General features: G+C 36.7%; 1 protein-coding gene across 11 annotated transcripts in view; it reads right to left on the bottom strand.

The window, feature by feature from the left end:
- The window catches only part of ARMC2 (armadillo repeat containing 2), a 78,531-nt gene that overhangs the window by 32,183 nt on the left and 18,936 nt on the right, over nucleotides 1-27,412 (bottom strand). For all 11 annotated transcript variants that reach the window (XR_011140160.1, XM_068937974.1, XM_068937982.1 and 8 more), the window contains exons 6-10: nucleotides 17,083-17,153; nucleotides 12,061-12,153; nucleotides 9,085-9,260; nucleotides 8,121-8,223; nucleotides 5,482-5,702 (exon numbers count right to left, since the gene is read on the bottom strand). Coding sequence is in view for 10 of the 11 variants with exons in the window: in XM_068937974.1 (XP_068794075.1) it covers nucleotides 5,482-5,702; nucleotides 8,121-8,223; nucleotides 9,085-9,260; nucleotides 12,061-12,153; nucleotides 17,083-17,153 (664 nt within the window). In the remaining variant the exon portion in view is untranslated. The remainder of the gene's footprint in view (nucleotides 1-5,481; nucleotides 5,703-8,120; nucleotides 8,224-9,084; nucleotides 9,261-12,060; nucleotides 12,154-17,082; nucleotides 17,154-27,412) is intronic.

Raw genomic sequence — 27,412 nt, 5'->3', positions numbered from 1 at the left:
TGTATTTGGATAAGGCACAAAGACTATCTACATGAAATGTTTTTATTTCTAGAGATTTTTTGATTAAAGTATTTTATCATTAGGCTGGACTGCTTGTCCAGTGATTATGTAATTGCTAATTTTAAAGGAAGAGTAGATAATAAACCTTGCCCTGTTAAAGAGCAGGTTAAGCTGATGCCTTTGAGCAGCTGTTGCTCAGAGAATAAAATTACATAGAGCACTTGCAAATCGCTTTCTTAAAAATATATGAGGCCTATGCACTACCCTCTCCATTCCCCAACAGCTTCTGAATTTGCTAGCCAATTTCAACAAATTTGACAAAGATGTACATGTCTTAAGTTACTAGCAGTTTTAGGAAAACCGTGGCCACACAGCAGAAAGAGACATCAATTAGTATTTCTATCAAGAGAAAGGCACTTCCAACAAGTAGTAGCTTCCTCACTGCTCTGCAGCCGTGCAGCAACAAACCAGCTATACTCCTCAACATAGAAAGCGAGAAAGAGCCTGAGGGCTGCTAAAGGAAGATGATGTTGAGCAAGGGAGCTGGAAGCACTGCTGTGTGAGGCATGTAAAAAACAAACGTGTTCAAAAACAAATGTCAGTGATCAATGCTCAAAGAACTTTTTATTTCCTTCAAATCCCACGGGTCTTGTTTATTTACACTAGTACAGGACAAAAAATGAAAGTAATAAGCTTCCAAAAGAGAAAGCATCACAAAGTATACTCTGTAATTATTTTTGTTATGGAAAAGCTTTTGCATCTATGGATCTGTAATGTTTAAGTGTTTAGAGTCAATAACAGGAAAAAAAATACCTGAGGAAATTCATTAATACAGAATTTTTGCAAAGCAGAAATGGTAGGGGAATCTAAAACCTTGGAAACAGACCCAGATCGTAGGAAAGCTCTGTGACTGACACTCAACCTAACTTGAAAGACCTTTACAAAAATAACATATTGCAATCATCTCTCCACTTCCTTCCAGTCCTGCGGGACGTCTACCAGTGGCTTTTTCTCCACTAGGCCCACAATAGCAGCGCTAACTCTATGAGAGTATTACTGTATCATTTCTCACCATCAAGAACAACTTTCTTGCATTTCTTCCTTCACTCTCCACCTGATGGGCAGTTTCTAATGAAGCAATTTTTTCATTTAACAACAAAAAAGAAAGCTTAGCTTTATTTCCACTCTCCAAACATAGCATTCCTGAAACCCTACAAACATCCAGAAATACTCTGGTAGAAATGATCAAAGCGTATTTCTCATATGAGCCCATATTGGTTCCCTATCCCCTTGAAACCAGGCTGCCTCAGATTCACTGCTTATGGAACACCTTGTTTTCAGACTGCACTAGTAACATTTTTCCAACATACTGCCTCATTTTTTGATATTTTATCAAGAATTTTATTATTACTGACCAGTGTCACACAACCTCTGCGTGGCTTAGAAACAAACTCTACTGAAACATATTGGAAAAGGGACAATAATTGCATGTACCAAGGTGCTGGAAACTAACTTGCGTTTCCCTTAATACCTCATCAATGAACCTCAGAGCTGGTCCATCATCAGAACTACTGAACTATCACAGAAAGAACAGTTACAGCCAGTCAGAAACACTATGTGTTTAGAAAGACCATAGAGATAATGCAATTTCTCCATTCAATGAGTACTATGAAAAGTTCTTTATTCTTTTCAATATCACTTCATTTTGGTGCTTTGTAGTTCTAACAGACAGTTAACATTTTACTAAATTGTAAACAACAGATGCAATTAGCTACAAAATGATCATATTCTAATTACACTCTGTGCCAGACATTGATAAGCACCCAGTTAATACACTAAACCAATAAATACTGCTTTGTTTCGAGTGTTGGCAACTCACTGGCCTTCTCTGCTGTTATTATTTCTGCTTGCTTCAGCATGCACACAAAAATTTGTAAGATGTTTTGCAAAGTTTCTTAATTGTGCTCTTCTTGTCTGAATCACTGGGGCATTCTGTGGTCTTTCTAATTCTTGACACATCTTCTGATTATTTTTCTCTAGTACACTTCCTGTCATTGTTCTATGAGGGAATTACTTTTTTCCCATGTTTAAATTTTTTGCAATTCAATTATTCAATGGCTTCTGTAAAGCAATTTCATAGCCATCATACTCCTCACACTTCTTCTTAAAAGTGACAATAGAGTATGGTCACCTACAAAAGCAATACATGTAGTCTAAAAAAACCCCACAAATGTTTAGATTGCTGTATATACAATACAAAGCCAAGTCAGAGAATGAAGACACATTTCCAGCTGCTCTATAACGGAACAATAGGAGAAGGAATAATCTCAAAACAGCTTAGCAAGACAGGTTAAAAAAATGTGGGATATGTGAACGGATTTAATTTCAGCAACAAACATGCAATGCATAATTCAGAATAAACAATAACCGAAGATATGGAAGCCATTGATTTTTACTTCATATTTTAGGAAGAGAGGTAGAGGGGCGTTTGTTGTTTTAATTAAGCAACTGCAAAAAATTAGGTCCCCAGCTATGCATTCTTTCCTAAGTCATGATACTTAAAAAATCAGCATAATACTGTGGAAATATTTTAAAATAAAATATTCTGAGTCAAATACTTTGATACTCAAAGTGTTTGGCAGAAAAATTCATGCCAAATGGAATGTACACAGAAGACTCTATTCAGCTCTCGTATACAAGAAGCTCAGAGTCAGCCTAGGATGATGTATGTTGAATTCTGGCTAAATTTCACAATAAAGAACATGAATGATAAGCCATATATCAAAAAGTGCTGTTGAAACCCAAGCCAAGGTTTTGACTCCAGCAAAGGGACTTACACATTAGATGATGGGGAGAAAAAAACAAAACAAAACAAAACACCTCCCTCATCTATTTATGAGCCGCCCTTATAGATGATATTTAAGGTGTTTTTCTCCTCCAATGTCATGTGTTCCTCTATTCTTACGGAATAGCATTTATCCATTATTTCTATGTGTCATTAGATATTTGATCTTTCACTACAATTTTAAGTATGCCACAAAAACTGTCATTATTCTGAAGATGTGAAGCACAGAAGAAATTTTCTTTGGTATTATATTGCTTATAATGAAACTGTTCCTACTTTTTGTCTACACAATTAAAAGTGGCATAGTAGCAGGAATCACTGCTTTCCTCACAAGGGGAAGAAAAATGAAGTGTCTTCACTATTCTAGAAGAGCTACAAAAAAGTAAAACAGCATCTTCAGTAGCAATATTATTTTACAGAGAAGAGACAGTTGTCAGTATTGACTTTTCCACAGAAGAATTCCCAAGGCCTTCTTAGAAAGAGCCAGTCTATTCAAATTATACAAAAGATATCTTTTGCTACACTTCAAATCATATTGAAAGCAGCAGAGATGATAATGACCAAAGCACAAACGTATAATGTTTTAGTTTCTTTTTGTACATTTGCAAACTAATCCCTTAATTTTAAAACTAAATTCACCCACTTAGAAATAATTGGGGTGGGAGAGAGAACATTCCTGCAAAGGGGTGGGGAAGTTCAGATCTCTAGTCAAATAGCTAAAAATACTCCGATTCACTTTTTTTTTTTTTAATTACTTGGACATTGCTTCCTATTTTTAAAGGCTCGAACTGGCAAAAACTTCTCTTTGTATTTATTTAACATAAATTTCCACCTCTTTCTGCTCAATAGGATTCCCATTATATGATTAATGCCAAAAGTAGCCAGAAAACGTATTTAAGCAGCATGTTTTGGTTTTAACCACTTGCTGTCTGTACTCTGAAAGATTTTTTTAAACTACACAGGCATGAAAAGAGGTACAGGATATATAACTTAGATTTTGTTTTTGAATTGCCTATGCAAAACTACAGCCTAAAAATCCAGTAGATGAAATGACTGCACAGCTTCTTGGATGTAAGGCATCAAACTAACTCTTCACGTGAGGTAACTTTTCTCGTAGTTTAGGTCTTTTAAGTCACTGTCTATGACCCCACAAATTACACTGAGAACAGAACGTATTCTGGACCATCAATTCCTACTTAATAGTTCCTCCAAATGGAGTTTTTACATAAACTGGTAGTCTAAGGCAGCAGTGTCAGTAGCATCAGGACTTATAGAGTTTAACTTGCAGCATCCAAGAAAAAATGGTCATGAAAATCTTGATTGCATGCAGACCTGAAGTTTCTACAATTTTCTTAAAAAGGAATGCTTGATAATTCCATATACGTTTTTCATACAGAATATAAGGTATGACATCATCAAGATAAAGTCTAGAAAAGAGAATTTTTGGATTCATATGAGAACAAAAGAATAACAATATGAGATAGGAAAGAAAATAAGAAAGGAGCAAGCACTACATTTTCAATTTCATCATATGTTCTCCCAGTCTTTAGCAATTTGCCACTGTAGGACTTCCATAGCCAGACATAATAATTAAGTCACGCTATTTCATTCAATACTTCGTATCAGCTCCCAATTAGCTTGTGTTTGGATAAAATTGTACTTGCTCTTCTGGAAAAATGTACCTCATAGCTCCACTAAAACAGACACACTAACATCAGTAAGACTAACACATAAGCTATCTGTTTTCCCATATAATTTCTAGTAGTATCAAATCACTTCTTTGTTAAATAGGTAGAGAAATCTGTCATTTAGGTTAATCACTTCTTCAGAAAATTGCCCATTTCATTTTCCTGTGAAGCCTCACAAAGCTTACAATGACACCATTCACTAATTTTTACTTTAATAGTTTCCAAGACAAATACAAGCAATCTGGCAAATCCTTGACAAATACAGAAAAAAAAAAAAACCAACCACACACATCCATACCTTAAGATTTACTTACATATACATTTTTTTCCTAAAACACTAAGGTTTGAGCATGTTTAGAGCAAAGGATTACTTTTCATAGCCATCACCCACAGAGGAATCTCACATTTTAAAAGATAGTTCTGAGCCTGCAGCCTTCCAAAAGCTACTCTGCTGTGGCTTTTACAACTCCCTTTTAAGTCATACTTCTCCAAAAACAGCTTTTCAAACTGTATTTTCCTATATTTTTTGAAATGTGCTATTCTTGTAATAAAAGTTTATTCTAATCTAGTGTATTACAGAACTGATTTGTACTGATTGATTATTTCAGTTTATAGAATTTAGAAAGGCAACACATTTTTACCAAGGTTTGGTATACTATCCAGTACTCTGTCAGCATTATAAAGTAATAATAGAGAAATGGCTTTATTAGGGTCCTATAAATATTTCTATTCATTTCAGACTTTTTAAAGGCTCTAAGATTAACCACACAAATACCTACCATAATTAAATTTTGTTCCTGAACAACTTCATGCAATCTTAAAAAAAAAAAAAAAAGTCTATTCAAAGGTAGGGTCAACTCTGTCAGTGATATAGAGTTAGATTATCTTCTCTAATCAAATTTTTAATTTGCCCTTGCAGTGTACATTAAAAAAAAAGTAAATGCTAACCTGGACTAATAGGTGGCCCAAACTGGAGAAATATGTATCACTTTCTTTTACAATATTAATCTGCTTCATTAACTGCAGCAACATTTCAACAGCTCCTTTGTTGACCATTTCATTAAGGAGTACTGCATTTCCAGACATGAATTTTATAGCTCCCAGGCAATACAGGAAAGCTTCATTGTTTTTTTGTAGATCTTCAGTTCTCAGGACCTCCAACAAACAATCTAAAATGAAAATCAGTATTCAAAAAAGCCCAATATTAGTATACATATTTGATAGAGTCCAGTCCTTGAAGAGATTAACAATGGTCGGGGGCGGGGGGAGGAAGGGGAGAGGAACTCTGATTGAACTCTTTATAATACTTTTCTAACAACTGGGCCAGAAAAATTGGGTATTTGGACTGCAACCAAGGGATACTTACTGATGAATAACACAAAGGGCCTGAATTCGTTTTCCCAGGCTTCGGAAACCAGCATACGTTGTAAACACACACTGCTAACCGTTAAAATTTTCAGTCAAGATTTGTGAATGTGATTGCATGTGCCTGGAATTTTGCATACTAAACTTGATACACTCTGAGGAGGCTTATTGTCAGTCGATTTATTCTCAGTACTTCCTGAAAAATCAAATGTCTTAAAATTTCTCAAACTAAGCACTAAAAGCACAGATGCCTAAACCAAATCTTGCTTTTGAAAAGTCTGCTTGTAGCCTTTTCAGCTTTACTATTTATGTAGATCAAGTACTGTAACACTTTTGCCTTAGCCAACCATTGTCAGACACCTGAGTTTTTAAACATTAACAGTCGTTATCATAAACCCAATGTATCTTTCACAGTCAAAATGAGGCACAGATTATTAAGTAATCCTAACCAGTCTTACACTTCAAGAACTCCAGATAACTGAAACTTGCTTTCACTTCTGCTCAGACACATTCCATATGGGAAAATGGTTTTATTTAGCTATCTCATTAAACCTGATTAATTTCTATAATTTTTCTGTGTCACCTCAGGTTGAAAACCTCTCAAAATATATGTATGTGTATAGATGCAAGTGCACATTCTCCCAGTTCTTTCCCAAACTCCCATTCTCACCAACTGCATGATGGTCATGCTCGGTTATGGCAATGTGAGAGCAGCTTCAATCCCTGCTCCTCCCAGGGTCAAAAAGGGACTTGAACAGTTTTTGTCTATTTTGGCGACGAATGCTTAATCTATTTATCCTGTTGGAACTTCCCCACTGCACATAAGTAGTTCACAGGGCCAGAGGAAGAAAAAAAATTAATTCTATAACCCAGAGGTTGAAAGAGTAACCTGGAGTGAAGACGACCCAGGTTCAAGTTCTTGGCCTGAATAAGGTGTGTCCAAAATGCTCTCCCTAAAGAGTGAATCAAGCAAAAAAAAAAAACAAAACAAAACAAAACAAAAAAACACCTTCTTTCTTTGACTACTTTTAATTTAAGAGACAGGGAAAGAAGAACAAGAGAAAGAAAAAGTCACTAAGTCACTAAAGATGGAAGCAAGAGGAAATAAAACTAATGCTTATACAGAAATAGCTGATCAACTTGTCCAGATTCTTGAATGATGCTAATCTCTACAAAACTGTGGTTTTCAGCATCCAAACTCCTTTGAGCAATCTGAGTTGCTCTCTCATCTCCGAGTGCTTTCCACTTGATGTTATAACTGAAAAGACTTATCTGGTCTTCATTGCTGCCAACAAGCATATACTAAACTTCAACACTATGAGCACTCTCATTCATTTAAATAGGCTACCCATATGCTCTAACTTAGTAAATGAAATAAATGTTTGCAAGATCAAGAACTAGGTTAATAAGATATAATACAGTTTTAATGAAAGTTAAAGGAATGAATATCAATACTGAATTTCATTTATACAACACCTTTTTTCATTACTTTGCAAATATGAGAAATATAAGTTAAACACTTGATAAGAGTGTCTCTTGACGAGAGATTCTTGGTAGGAGAAACATTTAAAATCCAGGAAAAGGGTTCTTTGAGTCATTGCTAACAGTTATCTGCAACTGCTGGCTCAATATGCAGCAGCAAACAAAAAAGCCAACAATTACTCTCACCATCTTTCTTGATGATGACCAGCATTATCTTGTTTCTATAAAACCTGTGTGCAGCCACATCTTGACTAGCATGGGTAGTCTCTACATCTCAAGAAAGATATAGCAGAGTTGGAGAAGCAATAGAAAAAGGCTACTAAAACAATTGAGACAATTAAGTAATTTCCTTGCAAAGAAAAACCCAAAAGCGAGGGTAGGATGTCTTAGTCCGACAGAGAGAAGGCTGACATATATATGACTGAGGTTTACAAAATCATGAAGGTGAAGAGTAAGCTGACAGCTGAAAATCTTAAAATTCTGCAATACTAGAACGAGGGGCACTTGATGAAAATAGCAGATAGGGTTAAATAACAGAGAACTTCTGGAAATTGCTCCTCTAGGACATTGTGCAGGCAGATAGAATCAGAAGGTTCAAAAAAGCAAATGAATAGTTTGATCTAGTAAGCAATTTTTAGGGTGTGACAACCTTAACTCACAGAATTTTTTTGTATGACTTGAAAGATGATTAATCTAACTCTTGCATTTCAACATCTTATATACAAGAACAGAATACATACCCAATAATCTATCATTTTGTATGATATAATCATTTTTTTCATTTCTGCAAATTTTAAATGCAAGCTTGCAGACATTGAGAAGATTTTTTCCATTCACTTTCATCTAAAAAGAGCATAAAAGACAAGAATCAGAACTAAAAAAATCTATGTATAAAAATACACTACAATGTTTTAAGTTAAGATATCACGGTAAAGTTTTATTCCCACATGAGAACTCTCAAAAATCGCAGCTGAAACGCTGACAATATAATGAACCAAACTGAAAAGCCTGCAGAATTCAAGGACTCCAATACCTAGCTATTTTAAACTCTATCGAACAAACCCTGCAAATTGACTTAAAAAAAAAAAAAAAAACAGGTGATACATAAAAATTTTATGTATTTTACACAGGTAGCATACCAGGTAGCACTTTTTCTTTCTTTAATTTACTCTTACAAAAGAAATTCTGCACAAGATTCAATGGTTACGCATCTATGGCCATAAAAAGATCTTCAGATAAAGGTAAAGGTGTTTAATCAGCTGAAGATATTATTCAAAAACTAAGCTACATCTCCACACTTAGATTTTTTTATTATTATTATTATTATGTATTATTACATCTTTTACTTATTATTTTACTATTAATATATATAATTTTTGCTTAAACTACTGCTTGTGTATCCCAGTTTTAGGACAATGTCTCTTTCCTGTCTAAGCAATACGCTAGCCAGCATGCACCAGCCATCCTGTTTTCTGTCCCTCCTTCCTCCCTTAGATGCAATTCCGCTGCAAGAAATATGCTCCAACAGATGCCCATCTGGATAAATAGGAGACAAGTATCCATATAGGAAGACATTGCAGTTTAAAAGTATTAAATGCATCTGAACGAACTGTTCATTAAACACAAAATTAAACTCAAGTAGTAATTCACAATTTTGAGCTTTATAACCTACCACGTTACAAAATAGCATCTTAAAAGACTTACAGACAGTATAATCTCTGCCAGCTTCAGGCAGAGTGGGTCTGAATCAACGTCTACAAGTTTATATAACGTCTTCAGAAGCACGCTTTTTCTTTTAAGTCTTTTCCCAAACATATTTCCTTCGTTCAAGGCTTGATGGAGTTTGGTGCAAGCCAGGCAAAGATTTTCTATATTGTCTTCTACTTGAGGCAGGTAGGAAGACAAAAAAAAATGTAGAAATTAGTGATCAGTACTACCTTCTCCAGAGCAACTCAATAGATGCAGTCACAGGAGAACAAAACAAAGAATAGCTTGCACAACAAAAATCAGGCATCTAATCATTCTGTTACAATGCTAACTGTGCAGAAACAGTTTTATGCTCGTCTTTTCAAAAGAAGAGAGTCTTAAGCTAAGCAATCCCGGAGTAACACGGAAAGCTAAAATGAAACTCTTCTTTAATGCTTAATAATCAGATTGACCATATGTCCACTAAAAAATTCTGAATCTGAAAGAAAAAAAATTCTTCAAACAGCCCTACCAAACATTACACATCAAAAGAAACAGGGAGTTAAGGAATATTTTTCTGCCTATGCATTTTACCTATAAATTATATCTCATATGCTGCTGGGATCAAGAAAGACTGAATGCAAACACTCTTTAGAACTCTTTAGTACGTAGCAGAGGGGTAACATGCATTTGGATGGACAGTTGGTCTGCTGATGAAAATTTCATCCATCTCCTAACCTGACTGTTTCCAACATTATTTAAAATATATAAAAATAAAACCTGCAGTAAGTTATCAGAAAATCTGCCTCAGCACAGTGAAATCATAAATACATTTACTTTAGAGGGAAAAGGGAAAGTCTTTCTTGCTGATTTTTAAAAATCAATATTTTTACATTTGCTTTTCCCTGTAAGGTGACACAGTAAAAAGCTACCTAAACTTCCTGTAAAAACTTTGCATTTGCTCAGGCTGCACTTCAAAGACGAAATAGTCATAATCAAGGAGGCAAAGCTTTTGGCACAAAAATATATACGAACATGGAACTATGAGGAAAATCACTATATGTAAGACCCTAAAGGTGCAAGTAGATTCAAGATGCCACTTCTCATATTGAGCAGTGCCTGGAAGCTGATTTGCCTTAACCATACTAAAAAAAACCCAAAAAACACCATGCAAAGACAAATCAATTTCTGCTCCCATTATGAAAGAAAATTTAGCAAAATTTGACACGATCCTAACACCTCTACTCCAGTAATCAGACAAACAAGAGTGTACAGAGCCAAAAGACAAAGGGTTCTACTCAATCTTCATTTCAGCAAAATTAACAACAACAAAAAAAGCATTTCTCATATATCCCATTGGGCATTTTTGAAGTTTATCATACCTTGAGCACTGAGAAGCAACAAAATAAAATATCTGCTCCTAAAGAACAAAATCTATTTGGGTTGTATTTGTTTTTAACCATGTAACAATCATCTAAAGCACATGACGTTCATAGAATTTTGGATAATAATTAAGTTCCAAGTTAAACATCTGTTTTGTTTTTTTTTTTTTTGTAGAAAGTTTTGTGCATATATTTTAGAGGCAGAAAGGGGAAGAAAAAGGCTTTCCTGTTAATATATTAACATGTAAGAATAAACAGGACCTAAATGAACGTGTATAGGATTAGCTAAAAGAATATGAAATAAGTGACTGTACACAAACTTAACAATATTATATATTACCAATAGATGCACACACTCAGAACACTAAAATTACAGAATTCCAACACTCATTTCAATAGAAATACTGTAACTGTGCAGTACATAACCCAAATAAAGCAATTTACCAGGTAGCTGCAGGAGATGATGCAATCCACTTACTTTTAATCAGCGTGAACATTCAAGAAGTAGCAAAACCCTAACTTCCAGGGCTTTACAGTACTACATAATATCAGCTGGTGAGAAAGTGGTATGAGATAGTTTCATCTACTATTAAAAAAAACACGTCATAACTTAAGGTAAACACTGAAGAAAGAAGGCATGAACACTGATTTTCCTTAGCTCTGATCATGTCACAAGAAGCTGATTTTACTCCAGTATTATTTTGCTCACCTACAAAGAGCATGTCGCTATGCAAAACATTAATTCAGGAACTCATATTTGGCAACGTCAGCATTAAGCAAGGAAAAGATGCAGTTACACAGCCATTTTCAAATTTTCTGACCAGCATTTTTATATATCAGTGACAGAAGCGGAAATCAGAATCCTTTCTTTCTAAAATGATGATGTATTTTTGGAATCACTCAGTCCTGCATAGGTGTTCCATACTCCAACGCCTACAAAATTACGCAAGAAGTTTTCTAATCTGCAGTAGGCTATAACGAATACTGCACAGAATCCTGGAAAATAGAATCAATCCCCTTAATTTTACACTCATTTTTATTGTGCTTGTAAAAACAAATGAGTCTCCTCTCTATATTCCCATTGTTCAAACAAATATTATATACTTACAGAAGGCAACTAAATAACTTATTAATGAAATTTTAGAATGGACTGAGTTATTTCAAGATTCAATCTTTCAAGTCACACTTAATTTATTCAATACTGTTTCAATATTCTCAGTTATTATGTACTTTTCTGAGACATCTAACTTCCATTTGTGTTTGAGGTGTTTCATTAAGACTTTACTTCTGTAAATTCAATTCAGATCTTCAGTACAATCTAAACTTAAAGCACTGAGTCTAGGCAGTACTTTTTTCTTAAAACGATTATCTCACCATTGACTTCTAAACTGACAGACCTATAATATCTAAGATAAGCTAATTTAATCAGACAGGAACTTCTCTAAAACAGTATTTACTTTTTACACTGTTAAGCCACTGAACATATGAAAGCATAATGAATTAAGTAGTCTGATTACTGTTCATCTTTTACAGAAAACATAGGTGATTCCCTCATGCTTTCCGTAGGTAGTAGTACAGAAAATAATGCACTTTCAAAAACAATGTTACCCACCCTTCTCCAGTTCACGCAGAATTGGTAGAATCTTTACATGCCAAAAGTTTTCTTCCTCTTCTGATTCATTTACTCTTGTGTCATCCTCTAAGCCTTCAAAATATATTCAGAACAAGAGCATACATTCAGTGGAGGTTTCAACTTCTACACAAATAAATCGTTACAAATATCAGTCAAAAAACCCTGAAAGTATCATATGCTGCTGTATTCTGGGTTATTCGATCTATTCAAGCTTTTGTTTTTATTTACTCTTTCTCAGAAAGAGGTTTCAAAAGAAACTAGATTGGATAAATCTTTTGTTATGTAAAACGTACTGTAAATCAAGATTTGTTTTTGTTTTTTTTAAATTACTGTTTCATTTGATCACTGAAGTGGAAGATGATGACTATATTTACATCAACATGTCATATCTATTTTTCAGCTGACTTTCGGGTTTCAAACATGTTAAATTTTTGTTCAAATCCTCTAGGGCTAACAACTTTATCTACCAAACACGCAGAGTTTATTACAGTAAGCTTGGTTAATTGACACTTTAGTTTCAACCAAGAATGACGGGGAAAACTTCTTAACAGTTTTTATACCCTCTCAGTGACCCTAACCACTTCATACAATGAGTTCTGAGGATGTCCTAACTAAATTTACACAAAATACACATTTCCCTCTTATTCTTTGTTATATGTTAGATTATTTCCTACGCAGCAATCTGGGAGACGAGTAACAAATTACACATATCTGAAAGATTTTTTGCCTCCAACAAAAAAAAGTCAGAAAGTTTGAATGCTACAAACTCCCAGTTTTCTTGGCTACCCTCAACAAATTTACTCTACAATGAATGAGAAAAAACTGCTGTTCATTATCAGAAAACTTAAGAGTCTACTTCACTAAGAGAACTCCCTTTAAATACTTCAGTTTTTTCTTAGTCTGCCTTGAATAGAAGAGAGGAAGAGAAAACATCTATCAGAAAATATAAAAATCAATAGACCAAACAAACAGCAGCAGCCTGGAAATCTTCTTGAAAAAAAACTGAGAACTTGGATTTTTTTTCAGATCGGTTAAGAGAGCTAGTGAAATAGTGTTTATTAAAAAATGCATTCCAGGATTGACTTTTCATATGAATGCAGTATGACTGGGAACTATACCTGCTTCCTGAACCCCCTTTTAACTTTTACCTGGCACTGTGTGAAGTAACAGAATTCTGGTTTTTTCCACTGGCTTACTACTGCCGTAGAGCCACAGTTCCTGTGCAGCTTGAGCCTTAAAGGAATCAATGAATTCAGAGGGTTGTGGTCAGTGACAGAGAGTCTAGTCGGAGGCCTATAGCTAGCGGTGTCCCCCATGCGTCAATACTGGATCCACTATTGCTTAACTTATTCATCAGTGACCTGGATGAACGGACAGAGTGCACCCTCAGCAAGTCTGCTCAGGATACTAAACTGACAGGAGTGGCTGATACCCCACAGGGCTGTGCTGCCATGCAGAGGGACCTGGACGGGCTGGAGAGTTGGGCAGAGAGGACCCTCATCAAGTTCAACACAGGCAAGTGCGGGGTCCTGCACCTAGGGAAGAATAACCCCACGCACCAGTACAGGCTGGGGGTTGACCTGCTGGAAAGCAGCTCTGCAGAAAAGGACCTGGGGGTCCTGGTGGGCAGCAAGTTCACCATGAGCCAGCAACGTGCCCTTGTGGCCAAGAAGGTCAATGGTACCCTGGGCTGCATTAGGAACAGCGTTGCCAGCAGGTCGAGGGAGGTGATCCTCCTCCTCTACTCAGCCCTGGTGAGGCCACACCTGGAGCGCTGGGTCCAGTTCTGGGCTCCCCAATACAAGAGAGACATGGCGCTGCTGGAGCGAGTCCAGCGGAGGGCTGCTAAGATCATGAAAGAACTGGAGCATCTCTCCTATGAAGGAAAGCTGAGAGCACTGGGCCTGTTCAGCCTGCAGAAGAGAAGACTGAGAGGCAATCTCATCAATGTGTATAAGTATCTGAAGGGGGGGTGTCGAGGCTGGGGGCCAGACTCTTCTCCGTGGTGCCCAGCGACAGCACAGGAGGCAATGGGCTCAAACTGCAACACAGGCAGTTCCCTCTGAACGTGAGGAAAAACTTCTTTTCTGTGAGGGTGACAGAGCACTGGCACAGGCTGCCCAGAGAGCTGGTGGAGTCTCCTTCTCTGGAGATATTCAAAACCCGCCTGGAGGCGATCCTGGGCAACCTGCTTTAGACGACCCTGCTTGAGCAGGGGGGTTGGACTAGATGATCTTCAGAGATCCCTTCCAACCTCAACTGTGCTGCAATTCTTTTTTCAAAGAAGGAACAAGGAGGCATTTTTTAGAGTTCTGGAGTAGACAACCAAAGTTGTTGGTACAATATTGAAGTTCAGGGTATTTCTTAAACAATTATTTTTAAAAGGAAAATAAAATCACATGCGACTCCGCTGAATAACGTGAACAAAGTCATTAAAACTAAAATATGTATGTTTTCAAGTGATATTTGTCAGAAAGCATCACCTAATGTTTGGCACAAACTCTTGTATTTAAATTACAATGTATATTCTTAGCTAGTCCAAGCATAACAATAATCATTATCAAACACAAAATATAGTGTACTATTTAAGAATACTGATATCAAGAGGTTTTCATTGCGAGAACCTTAAATCTACTTTAATCTCAGACCTTAAATCAATGACTGTGTGCTGAGCATTACTCTGAATAGTAAAACAATTAAAATCCTTCTGACTACTTTACAAGGTTGCTCTTAAAAAGAAAAAAAAAGATTCTTTTTACTGTGTATCTGTATTAACTATAACTTTCTACATATATTTTACACTGTGTAAATCTACCAATTATATCTATTTAAACAGATCATACATAAATGCTGCTGTTTCATAGATATTATACTTGTAATTATTATAAGGATATATTGTTAGTGTGTGCATATAGATATATTAGTATAAGTATGTATTTTTAGATAAGTGGTTTATAGAGCTGTTATATTACTTCTTTTGCAGACTTTTTTTTATTCTCTAAATCAAATGAGTTGATAGCCTTATTTAGATTTTTTATGATCAGTAGCTTATTTAATAAAACACTGCACAGCATTTGTAATGAAGCGAAAGTTCTGTTCTGTATAACGAAAGAGCACAGCTCAAACAAGAACACAAGAGAAGCTTGCACTGATCTTTCCTGCCACAAAAACCGCATATTGATTCAAGTATTTCCTTCCTTTCCAATCTGCAGCTGTTTTTCCTAAATTGAGAGGTGGGACTGACATTCTGATCATGCACGTGCCTAATGTTATGAAGCAACAAATAGGATAGTTCAGGTATGTGTTTACCGATACGACCAAACCTCTCACTAGAAAAAAGACTAGACAAAGCCTTTCAATTTTTAGCTCAGAACAAAAAGGACTGATTTTTTTGTGCCATTCTTTGCCCCAAATGTGATATATTTGTCAGAAAAAAAAAATATACCAAGCTAAAAGCCATATAACGGCATAATTCCTTTAAGCTAGTATCTCTTGCAACTAAGAAAAAAATTATAATCAGTTTTTCATAAACAATACTAATCCTAGCAATAAGAATTAGCAGGAAATGTACGATTATAAGGAAAAGAAACAATAGTAAATTGTAAACTTGCACGTGTCTCAGTCCTGGGAGATTTTAAAGGTGCTGATGAAAAGTTTTAGAACTAGCTGTAGTTCAAATATTTCAGGAACTGTCCTGAACCTTCTAGTTGAGGAAATTTATAACTCAACAGGAACAATACTCAAGCAAAAAGTTCAATACTCGAGCAAAAAGTTCAGCAATTTGAAGATTTTGCTGTCTGAGGTTTTCCACAGGTCTTAACCACAGCTTTGCATTCTGGTCAGGGGGAAAAAAAAAAAAAAAAGAAAAAAGAAAAAAAAAAAAGAAAATCACTAATCGGTCTACATTTATTGGCTGCTGTTTTTAGCATGTAAATACAAGAGCCTTAGCAACACTGAGCTTTCAAAAGCCGTGTACTGCCTGACTTATCATGTTTAGCCCTTTCACAGAATACTGAGTGGCTACAAATACATCATTGTTAACATAGTCTCCCCCCTCTCTAAAACGTGAAAGTATAAACACAATCATATCTGAAAATACAAATAATCTGTAAATGAGCACTCCCTCCCAGTATAGAGAATAAATGATTATGAGCTCCTACTGCTATCCCAACATTTATTCTGGGGTTAAGGATTGAGTAGGTGTGAACCAGGGAAGCTATACAATGTTGAAAAAAAAAGGTAAATATAAAAAGAAATGCACCTAATAATACACATGGTTTTTCCAACAGCACAAACAGTTACGAGGCCTGTAAATGGAGAAAATACAGTCCCACAGAACGCTAACTCCCATAACATGATAAATACTCTCAGCTCCCTCTGAAGTCAGTGAAAGTGGAGCACATCATAGCCTCTGCCAGAGTGATCCACAATCAGGCCAGTGCTTAGTTCTAGAAAAATAGTAATAAAGCAGCAATAGTATGTAAATCTGACGTTTTTACTCTAGATGCACAAAAAAAACCACCTGCTATGTATGAAATGAGTCAGCTATCAAGAAAAATTATTTAAAATCTGTTATGTAAAAATAGGAAAATGCATCCCTACATCTGTATCTTCAGCTAACATAGCCTGGCAGAGGGTTATTAGTTTCAGGGCAATTATGCCTGTTTACACAAACAGATTGGCCAACCAAGTATTAACTTACTGGTAAGTTCTTAAGACTACGTATGGGAAAACTAGCATTTCCGTGAGAGAAAATATCAATAGATTTTTAGAGTAAAGATCTAAATAATGTTTTTCTATACTAACAACACTAAAAACGACAATATATTTAGAAAACCAAAAATACTGTTCGGTGAAAAAAAGAAGAAAAAGATCTTCAAATCACAAAACTTGGATTATTTCCACTTGACTGTATTTCACATCTGCAAATGGACAGGAAAAAATATAACAATGAAAAAGAACAACTATTTTGACTAGAGACTGGAATGCTTTAGGAAGTACCTGTTAGTCCCCTTTTCCAGCCTGTACTCCTTGGACACGTTGCACTTGTGCCCAGCTTTTTCATCTGGTCACTAAAAAATACAGTGTAGATAAACACAAAGTATATCAGAATACAATGTTCAAAACGCTTCCTTCTTTAAATGCACTGAATATGATATCAGCATATCGACAGTTAACTGGAAAAGATGATAAGCTAAGTTATTAGTTTATCCACTCATTAAAAAAATGGCATTTAATATAACTTACTCCAGTATGTATTACCAAAAGATCCTTCTGAAACACTGACATATTTACACCACAAGAGGTCACCATTATGGAACACAAAACCCAAAGCATTTCCAATTTTACAATAACATTGAAAGCTGAAATAAATTATGCTCAAAATTATCCAATTTTTATTTTATTATCAATTTCATTAGCTGAATATAAGCTCAAATAGTTTAAAACTGTAAATTCATCCATTCACAAGGAGAGTGACTTCTTCTGCCAGAATTAACACTTTCAAAGATTTAATGAATTTTCAGAGAAATAACTTAATAACTGTTAATCTAAATAGTATAATTTCCAGGTCTGCAGATGAACTATTGCTAACTGCAGCGATCACTGGTTTTGTTAATAAACATGCCATGTAGTCATTTCTTTGTAAAGCGACACTAGGTAATGCCATAATTCCTGTTGGTTGTACGATTAGTCTTTATTTGTCCAAAGAAAACTATTACATACATGTGTGATAAATCTGTTAGTCTATCTACATTTTCAAGCAGCATTGATCTAAAAAAAATAAAGATATATATATTTACAGGTTATAGATTTCCTTTTTTATTAAAATAGGAATCTCCCCCTCCCCTTAAAATTCTGTACTAAAAGCCTTGATCTATGTTTTCTACTCTCAGTGCATGTCTAATTTAACAGATCTTATTCCATTTACAGCTCATGTACTAATATAATCTAATCTCCTAAATTTCCTTTTACAGATAACAATAGTGTGCCAGCAATGTTATTGGAATTTTGTTTTAACCTGTTAATGTGGTTGCTATAAGGCTTAAAGCTAAACTCTTGTTTAAGTGGTTTGCTGGATTGGCGCCTAAATCCTGTCTGCTAGTCCAGACAGGAGATGTAAGTCATCCTATCAACAGATGGAGACAGAATAAAAGACAAAGCTCTTGTAAGGTCACCTCCCTACAAAAGACACTGGATAGCTGATTGTAATCAGTCAAAAATTTCCCAAGCAATTACATTACAGAGAAACACTTGCTTCATTATGGTTAACAGTGAATAATGCTTTCTTTTTAAACTATGAGGAATTAAGTGCTCTAAAATCCAAATGTTTACACAAATCGTCTTGAAATTATTTCAGCTCATACATGGCAATTCCCACTCTTCTGGGGAAGCAATGCTTAAACAAAAACAACAACAAAAAATACCATACAAGAAAACTTGCATCTCTAAAAACAGAACAACATCTGCCTATGCACATACTAGGAAAGAGGGTTGCTACGGTACATGTTAAATATTGACAGCAGTTCAGAATATTAACACAAACAAATAAAAGCTGGTTTCATTTGAATACCTTGTCCTACAGACTTTGAAAGTTCAATAATTGATTCCATGAGGCTTAGCCATCCTTGAAGTCAAGCCTACAAACTCCAGAAAGGAGGCTGGTCAGGCAAGAGGATAACTACTTCAGTCACCTGAGATTAGTCCAGCTATATTCACTCTTAAGAATGATATGTAGGCATGATGATATCATCTGCCTATATTAATACGGATCTTGAGCTTGCTTTCCTCACTAAAGGAGTTATGTAACAATATCTTGTCAGGGCCTTTTCCCTAAAAAACTTAATCCATAGGATGAATCCAAGAAACCTCAACAGACAATCCTACGAGTTTTGTAGGAAACAAAAACTGCTGAATAGAAGAGATCCTGAAGCAAAGGATGTGGTAACCTGAACACTTATCAGATAGAGACTCCACACGCAGGGGACCATGAAAAGGTTTGAAATAGGAAGGGAAACAAAGAGAAACAAAGATCCCATGCCTTCTTAAGCACCAAGATCAATCAGCTGAGATGTAAACGTGTAGGAAACCAGATTGCTGTAGTGCTGGCATTCACAGAATTATCTGTCCTTTTGGGAAATATGTCCTGATACCTTAAACAGCTAACTGGAACTCTCATTATTTCCAGCCACAGCATACACTGAATATGTATATAAGCGAGACTGACTGGCAGGCATACTGATCTTTAGGGAACATGCACAATTTATGAATTTTGTAAGACTATGAAATCCCTTTATGCATCTTTACCATGCTGCCAACTGCATTGTAGAAACAGATACTTTTGCTTCTTTGTTATCGTTTCACTTTCTTGTGCAGCTGAAACTACAAGCAGCACTCCCTTGTTAAGAACCATGCAGTTAAAAAGTAATCAACTTACTCTTAAAAGAATGTTACCTATTATTGAGGGGAACTGGCTTGTCAAGAGAGCGGTTGCCTTGGAAACAAAGTCAATTGGCAGATATCTGATCTTTTGATAAGAGACTCATCAAGAAATCAACTGACAAGTACTGATGATTTATAGAGAAGAAAGAATTTGGCAACTCGATCATCTGTCTTCAGCAGCTCAGGTAAGGGAGATCACAGCAAACCCTATGAGAAACGCTCTCTTGAACACATGCAGACTTTGTGAGACCTTCCAAAGAGAAAGTGACCCTGAACAGCAGGATAGTGTTCAGGATTTTTCTCAGGGCGGGGGGGGAGAGGGGGACAATGCATGCTCAGTCACAGAATGGTTGAAGTTGAAAGGGACCTCTAGAGATTATCTAGTCCAATGCCCCTGTTCAAGCAGGGTCACCTAGAGCTGGTTGCCCAGGACCGTGTCCAGATGGCTTTCGAGTACCTCCAAGGAAGGTACTCCAGATGCAGCCTCACCAGGGCTGAGTAGATGGCGAGGATTATCTCCCTCGATCTGCTCGCAATGCTCTTCCTAATGCAGCCCAGGGTACCATTAGCCACAAGGGCACATTGCTGACTCATGAGTCAAGTTTTTGTCCATCAGGACTAAAGGAAAGCAGAATTCATTCAGAAACTCTGCATGTTTCTGAATGGATGTTTGCTTGCTTGCCCTTAGCCTCTGCTGATAGTAAATTTGCAAGCTCTAACCCTCAATGGGATTCCATGGAAAAGTACAGACTCCCAGTACACTTCAAAGAACTGCATCCTGGAGGCAAAAAGTTGGGCTAGCTCTCCAAAGATGCTGCTCACAACAGCAAGATCCCAGCAGAGTAGTGGTGCCTGGGCTCTCCCCTCATGCTGCAGAGACTTAAACATCTCAGATCTGGCTACCTCTATACTTATAAACTGAACAGAGAATGGCAATGGGCCTGAATGAGGCCACAACTGTCCATATAGTTAAACTGTTAGCATTGTCCCCGCTATGATCTTGGGCCAACTAAGGTAGCACTCTCCTCAACAAAAGCTTGGGCATGGATGATACAGGGATACTCCCAATAGGTGCTTTGTTTGTGTGTGTTTGGGGGGGGGGGGGTAAAAATAGTTCTTTATATTAACATGGACCGTGATGTGCCATCTGTTCACAAAGCCAGCAAATCACTTCTTTATTAATTTATTAGTTTCATTTCTAGTACAGAGCCCTGGTGCCTCAATGATTATCTAGTTCCAGTTAAGCAGGAGTGCACAGGTAAATGCTAACACAAGTTTATGCTTCTCTACAGAACTGTCTCTAATAAGCCTTTTATCAGTCAGGAAGCAAATTTTATCTAGAAAGAAAACAGAACATGATAATGTTTCCTGTAGAAAAGCCCTGACATTGTTTGCTTTAGAAAAATCAAAACCAAAAAAAACCACATGCAACCCGTAAATCAGATAATAACTGTAATTGCAAATAGATTTTCACTGAGTGAGTACAATGGCCCAGGATCCCACACAAATTAAAGTCAGTGGGAATGCCCCCTTCAGCCTCAGCAAAAGTGCTGAAAATGATACCAAGATTATTCTTCTTCAATGACTAGTTAATTTAGAACCCAAAAATATGGCTCAAATTCCTACAAAGAGCTATTTTATTTTGGATCCTTGGGATAGTGATGTTTTCAAGTCTTAGAACATCCAAAAGAAAGTACAAGACTCTGAAAGCAACCCGTTCACTGTAAAAAGATGCAGACTGTTTATTCCTAAATAAAAGGCCTGAATGTAAGATTTTATAAACATATGCTGTGTGCATTGGGAAGCCAGACATGATGTATCTACACCTAAAAATCAAGAAGTCTCACTAAGTAGTGAGAAAAATAGATTCAGAGCAATGCTAAGCAAATCCTGGGGGCCTGCCAGGGCAAATCACAGACATTAAAAGAACTGCCAGGCACAAAGTAGTTCCTTTCAGACCTAGATTAGAGTTCAGTCCCCCTGACCGTGGGTAATCCTGCAACAGACAAGCCATTATACCAGGGCTGCTCTTCGAGATATATTACTGATGCATATGTTGAGAGTGTGACTACATCTACACTATAACCCAGGTTTATTTTTTATGCTAGCAGTATCCAGGAGGACATGCCTTCTACAAATTAGGATCATTTGACTATGTAAAGAGTTCTGTATTTTCTTTTCACCTAGAGATTTCCAAATTCTATAGGGGCTAAAAAGGGGAAAGCTACAAGGTGAAAGTCTATACAACAAAGAAGTCTCAAAGAATAACAGCTACAGGTAAACAGCTATGTTTTCCTCCTTCGAGAGCCTCTCATGCAAGGTGTGATTTCAAGAAGTGAGTCATATTGTGATGATTTCCAGAAATCCACAGAAAAATATTACCTGGAATAGTATCTCACAGTGCCTTTGGGTCTTTATTTAGTTGGTCAACGTTATACTGTGAGTCCTCAGAAAGAGCACAGTGCTTAATAAGGTATGAAGAGAACTTCATGACAACCCTGCAGAACTCATCTAGAAGCATACGGTTGCTTGCACTTTGATCAAGTGAGCCTTAACTAAAACGGGGAGGTGAAGAACTTCCTTTTCCCCTTGTCACACAATCCAGTGAAAATATTCCCTTGGTTGAAATGCATATTTTCTAGGACAACTCAACAGCAGTCATAGAGTCCTTCTGAAAGATTTTATGCTGACAGTATAGAAAAAAATAATGCCAAATCTAACGTCTGACAATTGCGAAGTAGATTTAAATGTGGACAATATGGCTTAGGGAAATGCCTCACATACATTAACAGCTTGGTTAGAGTGCAACTCTATGATACCCTAGATAAAAAGTCAAAAAAAGTCCTAAAAGTTGCCTTGTCCGCAAGGAAACGGCAGCATCTGCCGTAAGAGTCTGAATCCTTCCCATTCTCCTAATGGAAGTATTTTCTACCAAAAAGGGTATTTTATTAGACAAGACAGGAACAAAGACACCATAAACTTTCCTGATGCAGATGTTAGCAAAATTCAAATAATTCTGTGGAACCAGATCTGTCAGTGGGTCAGGAAGCAGGACAGCATCATACAAGGGCACTGAGAAAAGAAGATTTTGAAGCAAGGGAAGGGCTCTGCATCTCTGAGCTTAGAAACACATGACGTCCTGAAAATAAACCGTCTAGGTCATGCTAAAGTCAAGTATAAACTATGCCCTATCATGTCTGACCTCAAAGAGTATGCTGGCTAAGAAGAATGAGGATGCCATAGGAAACATGAATTAATTTCCCTAACTATAAAAGCAGAACATCACAGAAAAAAAAAAAGAAAAAAATCTTAGCTCTTTGCTGACATGTATGACAAACACAATATTCCTGTTATGAAAAAATATTGGAATGTCACTGTATACCTGCCATTGGTGATCCGTCAATTTTAGATGCCTGAAGTCATCCACTAGAAAGTGCATGAACCCCTGAAAATTAAGTTGGTGAAAGGTGAATTCTTTATTGTAATTCCAGAGGCTGAGCATTTTGAATGGCAGTTCCCAAGCATAGATGAATCAGGCTTTTTCACCCTATCTGTGGGTGTGAAATTAGCACTGTTATTATCCATCATTATTTGAACATGTTGCCCCCAAAAATGAGGCAATAATTTCCTACTCGTCATCTGCAGTACACTGACAGAAAAACTGAGCTCTTCCATCTGCTAACAACCTTAAGGCTTCAAAATACCAAAATGTTCCTGCTCCCCCTAGAGGAAGGACAACTTTGATCAGGCTTCTAGATATCAGGAAAAGGGAAAAAGCCATTGTTCTGCAGAATATTAAACCAACAGCTGCAAGCTTTACTTGGAAGAGATGCTACACAGTCTATGGAGTAAATATTGAGAAAATACACAATTCAAAATTATGTATGTGCATGCTGCGTTTGTGGCTTGCATATGGCTAAGAGCCAAACAGATTACAGTCAAGACTGTCCACGTGTGGTAGAATATTTATTAGAATCTAAAAGCAATCTTGAGGCAGAAAAGCTTTAGCCACTAAGTAGTCCAATGTTGCTTTTAAGAGCTTTTAATACTACAGAGAAACTAGGCATGATTCCTGTATGTTTTCCTTCAGATTCAGTAAATACACTACTACACTTGAAATAAGACTGAACATGTAACTCCCTTCAGGGTAACTATTTTTTGCAAACCAACCACCCAATATCATTACCTTTCTTCTCTCAGGTAAGTAATCACAGCAACCAGAAAACTACCTGCTGCAAAACATAGATACTTCTGACGTGAACACTTGAACAAGGTGGTAGCAACTGTCTTAGAAGTCAAGATGCAAACCAATTTTCTTTCCATAGCAATGAAATTATTGATACTAAAATTTCCTATTCTGAATTTGAAATGATACCATTCAAATCACTTCAACAGAAAAAAAAAACATAGTCAGTGAGGATTAGACCTGAAAACTACATGAGGGCATTTATGCTGATGTCCAGTATTTCACAGACAGAGCAACAGTGAACGTGTATAACAACTTAATTCCCACACCAGCTGGAACACGATCAGAATTTAACCTTAAAAAAAAACACACATACATGCACACACTCACACCATTCTCAGATTTTCTTAATTAAGACTTTTCTCTCATATGCACTGCTTAAGGCCTTCCAATAACAACAGGTATACTATGCAGACTCAGTTATCCAAAGATTGTGAATGTTGCAGAAAAGCTGTCTTGAAAACTCCAACACACCTCCCCCTGAAATTAAGGTCAATGGACTATGATGAGTACAGCCATTCAGAATGCTACAGCAGCAGATTTTAGTGGCCTGCACTGCTTAATACATCAATTGGGCAGACTCATGGTAATAATCACACAGGACCCACAGTAAGACAAGCTTGGCAACAAGACGCAGAGCTGTGTGGTACACAATACCAAACAGGCCTAGGAAACCAGTCCTTTATGTTGTATGAATATTCCTGTTTCAAAACAGACCGTCTCCACCAGCCTCAGATGCTCAGGAACTCTAGTCCTCTCTGAAGGCAAGTTAGTACAAGAATGTAACAAGATTGCAACCTAATGCTCTGACTCCTTGAGTATCTTTGTACTTCCTTTAGCAGGTCTGCAAGATAGAATCAATGGAAAGCTGACTGATGGCCCAGTACGAAGCCCATCATCCTAGACCCCTGTGCTTACAATAGCAGGGGCATGTCTGCAGGCTTCAGAAACCATGATCTGCTATCCTACTGGTCTGAATATAGGGCGAAATACTACTTTAGTAAAAATAAAAAATAAAAAAGCAAAGAAGAAACTGAAGAGTGAGAACAGCTCAGTTACATACTGAAGAAACTATTCAGAAGATGTACATAATACACGTTGCAGAACTACCCCTTTTTACACAAAAATCTCAATTTCTAATATAAAGCTTTTAGGAATATCACACTGCTTGAAAAGGTTCATTTTATGACAGCAGTAACCAAAAGTCTAATGTGAAAGCTGTTGCTTGGTTAAACACACAATAAAAGGCAACATAATCACACCACCTGTGAAACTTATCTATCCTAAAATCTGTCATTCTTAATTTAAAGATTTAGGAGAAATCTATTAGTCACAGATATCAAAATTCATCTCCCTCTTCCCTGAGAATACATCTTAGAAAACTAAGGTATACCTTTTAATTCTACATTAAAATTTCAACAGAAGGATTGTTTATACAAAATCTTTTGTCCAAGTAACTCATGCATACAACTCCACAGAGAAACGACAGTCCTATACCCCATACAAATAAATGTCTATTGTTTCACACTTATTTGAAAGTACAACTTTCCATCACAACTGCACACTGTGGTTTTATTATGTAACATTAAAAAAAACAGTGAAAACTGAACAGCTGTCATGCACAGAAGAAACAGATATTTATGTCTTCCGACACTGGTTTTTGGAAATAGCAAAGCTCAGTTATAGGAAAAACTGTCTTCCATGGCATGAATGAAAAAAATGTGGTTCTGTGTTTTCATTCTTTATATTCAGACCTGTAACATATTATATGGACACTAGCAGATATTGGCTGAGCATGGTACAGTAATCAAAATTAGACACTTGCCTCCAAAAAACTATTCTCTGTATGGGCAATTAGTAAATAGCAGTACGCAAGTAGCAGGCTCACATTCAGACACATAACAGGCTTCCAGCTTATATATTTACAGACAAACTCATCAGCTTCTTTTCCAGGGAGTAGTTCATGATGGTCTCCTATCTTGAGGGTCAGGAATCTCATGAGTTTCACTTGAGAAGTTTTTCCTATCCCCTAGGAAGGGCAGGTGGAGCAAGAAAACTAAGAGCAGCAGGCAATATGCTGAATTTTAGAAAAATTCTGATCTCCAGAAGTCCCTTCCAACCTCAGCTACTCTGCGATTCTGTATGCAAAACCCAGCTTGACATGGTCCTCAGCAGCCTGGTCTAGCTGGCACTGCTTGAACAGGGGGCGGATGGACCAGATGGTCTCCAGAGTTGCCTTCCAACTTCAGCTGTTCTGTGTGGTGGTGGTGGTGGGGGGGGGAGGGTAGAGGAAGTAACACACACACACACACACACACACACACACACCCACCCACCAACAATAAAAAAACCACATACCTATCAACCACTAATTCATGACACTGAGTTAGGGTACCATGTTCATCTACTGAAATGCTCAAAAGCCTTGGAAAGGCAAGAGACAAACATAAGCCCTTTTATTTTTTAAAAGCATTACTGTAAGAAAAGCTTACAGCAAAATCAAAATTATCCTAAAATGGACAGGTAGAAGAAGGGCATTCTGGAAATACATGAGAAGGGAATTTACTCCCAATAGGGGGAGGGTGGGAAAGTGTGGCTAGAGAAAAAATTGAAGACTGAGGATCATCTAGGGAAATTTCCAAACAGAAAGAATCCAAGAGTCCCTATCTATCAGACCTCTACACACAGTGTTACTTATACTGCCAGTTACTGCTTTTCTAAATTACTCAGAACTGTGGTCTGTAACTTGAAAGGCACATCTCACTATGCGGCACTGAGCAGATTACATGAGGCACAGAGCTAACTAACTTCTACCAGACGCATGCTAGCTTCACAAATTCCCAGTCGGGTCTCTCAGCAGGGCAGCACAGCGCAGAGATACCTGAGGCTATGGACCGAGTCATCAGGGCACAGCCAGAGTCAGCAGCTTTGTCTCAAAGCGAAGGATGACAGCTCCAGGGAAAGGTAAAAGGACCTAACATTGATCCTAGCAATCAGGGCAAGAAGGACAAAGTGGCAGTCCGAGTCAGCAGTAAGGGAAAAGACGATGCAAGAGCCCCAAGGCAAAAGGAGAAGGGCGGTCAGATGTGGAGCTCTGGCTGTGATTAATTTTCCTCAAATGATGTTCAGTTACATAACAGTCAGGAACCATTGCTTTAGAAATTAAGCCCTCTGCTATTATGATGCTTCCATCTCAAGTGTTTAGCAATCAGAAAACAAGAATTCTAACCCTAAACCACAGTTACTGATTTTGATATGAAAATATTGTTTTATAGACTTTAAAAGGAAATGTAAAAACATAATAGTATCTTTGCCACAGTAACTCATAGGAATTGTTTTTAGCTTTTTGCAAAGTGAGAAATGAACATTTTGCTTTATTATTTTTTAACAGAAATTAATTTTTCCATATGCCAGTTAGTATTTGCATTTTTCACTACCCCATTTATTCTTTTTAATCATACTATCCACACATTCTTCTATTGCAAAAAGGACATAGGAAGTATAGTTTTCTCTATTGTTATTCATTGGTTGTATGGTAAGGGATATGTTTTAGAACTTTTTTTTTTTTTTTTTTTTTTTTAAATCAGGTGATTTCTTCCTGGCCTAAAACTTAACGCCCGACAAACACATTATCTTTTTGGACAA

Source organism: Struthio camelus, chromosome 3 (assembly GCF_040807025.1).
Source record: "Struthio camelus isolate bStrCam1 chromosome 3, bStrCam1.hap1, whole genome shotgun sequence".
In the NCBI taxonomy this organism is placed as follows: Eukaryota; Metazoa; Chordata; class Aves; order Struthioniformes; family Struthionidae; genus Struthio; species Struthio camelus.
The sequence above is the reverse complement of the archived record's forward strand: the minus strand, read 5'-3'. Positions and strand labels throughout refer to the sequence as shown.